Source organism: Berghia stephanieae, chromosome 14, assembly GCF_034508935.2.
Source record: "Berghia stephanieae isolate SIO BIC M18660-M18661 chromosome 14, UCSD_Bste_1.3, whole genome shotgun sequence".
Taxonomy (NCBI): Eukaryota; Metazoa; Mollusca; class Gastropoda; order Nudibranchia; family Aeolidiidae; genus Berghia; species Berghia stephanieae.
The window spans coordinates 2,344,395-2,346,894 of record NC_088373.1 but is presented as its reverse complement, the minus strand read 5'-3'; the positions used below and the strand labels follow the sequence as shown (position 1 = coordinate 2,346,894).

General features: G+C 39.5%; 1 protein-coding gene across 4 annotated transcripts in view; it reads left to right on the top strand.

Moving 5' to 3' along the window:
- LOC144959708 (mast/stem cell growth factor receptor kita-like) overlaps positions 1 to 2,500 on the top strand; it is a 118,763-nt gene that overhangs the window by 108,687 nt on the left and 7,576 nt on the right. For all 4 annotated transcript variants that reach the window (XM_078892388.1, XM_078892385.1, XM_078892389.1 and 1 more), the window contains one exon: positions 361 to 526. In XM_078892388.1, the coding sequence (XP_078748514.1) occupies positions 361 to 526 (166 nt within the window). The remainder of the gene's footprint in view (positions 1 to 360; positions 527 to 2,500) is intronic.

Here is a 2,500-nt window from a genome sequence, read left to right as displayed (position 1 = left end):
ATTATAGACGTATTATCAAAGCTAATGTTTTATGTTTTTACATGTTAATGATAGTTGAATAAAACTATCTATGTACATGCTCATTTTTAATTTAAAAATTTTCCAATCTTTAAAAGTAGCAAAAATCTTTAGGAATGAATGAGTTAAGACATCTATTTAAAAATATTCTCTTTGGTTCTGTAGCAAATGGAGTACAGTCGAGTCCAGGTGAGCTGGGAGATCCCAGTTGATTTGATAGTGACTTCAATGAGTCCATAACAATTTAGATTACCAGACCTGCGAATAAGTACACGTCAGTCCCATTATTTGATAGCTTATGCTAACGATATCTATTTTAAAATCTTCTCTTTGGTTCCGTAGCCAACGGAGTACAGTCGAGTCAAGATGAGCTGGGAGATTCCCAGGAAAGACGTCCGTCTGCTTGAACAGGTCGGCAAGGGGGCCTTTGTGGAGGTGTGGAAAGGTCGCATGCGGAGGTCACCGGGGTCAAATGAGGTCATGAGGGTCATCATCAAAAAACTTCAAGGTTAGTTTATATGTATAAAATATGACTCTTGAGCTGGCTTGTGGTATGACACTCCGTTTTCGGACTGGAAAGTCCTGGGTTCGAGCCTTTCACGGGACATAGTTCAGTCCTTGGAAAAAGACTCTTTACTCACATTCTAATAGGTGTAAAACTGCTTAGTTCGTTGTCAACACGCATTGCTGCTTCTTGTTCCCAGTACAAATTCCGTAATATTCTTAAATCTTTACCATCAATGTCCAAGGATGATAGAATTTTGAATAGTTTTTCGTGTTGTACTTTATCAAAGGCTTTTGAATAGTCGATGAAACACATCGAAGAGGAGTTAGGCAGGGGTGTGTCTTGTCTCCAGATTTATTCAACCTCTATAGTGAAATGATATTAAGAGATATCGAACATAAGAAGGGGGTGTGTATTGGAGGAAAGAATGTAACAAATCTGAGGTATGCAGATGATACGGTTCTACTGGCAGAATCTGAACATGAACTACAAGAATTACTGGATGTTGTAGTCAGGAGTAGTGAAAATATGGGACTGGAACTGAATATATCTAAAACAGAATGTATGACGGTATCTAAAAATAATAACCCACCAGCCTGTGTAATAACAAGCAGAGGACAAACAATACAACAAGTTGAATGTTTCAAATATTTAGGCTTCAATGTAACATCCAATGGAAAATCAGATTGTGAAATAAAGAAAAGAATAGGTATGGCGAAGAATGCATTCAACCAGCTACATACAATTATGAAAAACAGGAATATTAGCATGAAAACAAAAATCAAAGTCCTGGATTGCTATGTACTGTCTGTGCTGCTATATGGTTGTGAGAGCTGGACCATAAACAAGACCATGGTTAAAAGACTGGAGGCAGTGGAAATGTGGTTTTACAGAAGAATGATGAGGGTGTCATGGATGGAAAGGAAAAGAAATGAAGAAATTTTAGAAATGGCAAACAGAAAAAGATCACTGATAACAAAAATCATCAAACGCCAAATGGAATTTTTAGGACACATTATCCGCCACCCTGGTTTGGAAATACTCGCCTTGACTGGAAAGATGAATGGAAAAAGAATAAGAGGAAGACAAAGAATAACGTATTTGAAAGGGATAAGAACTTGGACAGATGAAGCTGAGAAAGGTGGCGCTGCTTTAATAGAATTGGCAAGAGATAGATCAGCTTGGCGGAAGATGACCTCCGACGTCTGCTTCAGATATGGAACTACATGAGATGAGACTCACATTCTCTCACCGTACTCATGTATGTGTAAAATGAGTACCTGGCCGTCAACAGCATTGTCTCTGTCGGAAAAAATTGTAATATCGCATAACAGGCGTCACGTCTTGTTCTACATGTTACATGTTGCTGTTGGTCAGTGGACCCTTTGTAAAGCGCCTTGAGCACATTTAGTAGATATTGCGCTTTATAAAAGCTCTAAAGCTCTAACAGCGTTGTCTCTGTCTGAAAAAATTGTAATAATATCGCCTAACAGGTCCTACATGTTATGTGTTGCTGTTGGCCAAGGACCCCTTGTAAAGCGCTTTGAGCACGTTTAGTGGATATCGCGCTATATAAAAAAAAATAATTCTAAAAATGATTCCCTTTAGTCATCCCCATCGGGAAATTTGTCTTTAGGGTCTAATCCAAGGGAAGACTGGAATAACCCAGGCGTCAGCCGCAGAGCAGCGCCGCAAATTGAGCTAGGGCGAGGTGACTTGCTCAAGGCCACACAACGCAGCGGCGGGTGATCGAACTCGGTACCTTTCGGGTACAAAGCAACGACTGTAGGTACCGCTGAGCCACGCTGCCCCATCTGCTCTAGTGTAAATCTTGCGTTTGAAAGTTGGTACGAGCGAGATTTCCCATGTCAAAGTGACACTAAACTGCTAGAAGCTGTGGAAGGTAAAAAGTAAAAAAAAAAAAAAAAAAACCCAAAAAAATTGAATACAACAGCTTCAAAAAAGAACAAAATGCCA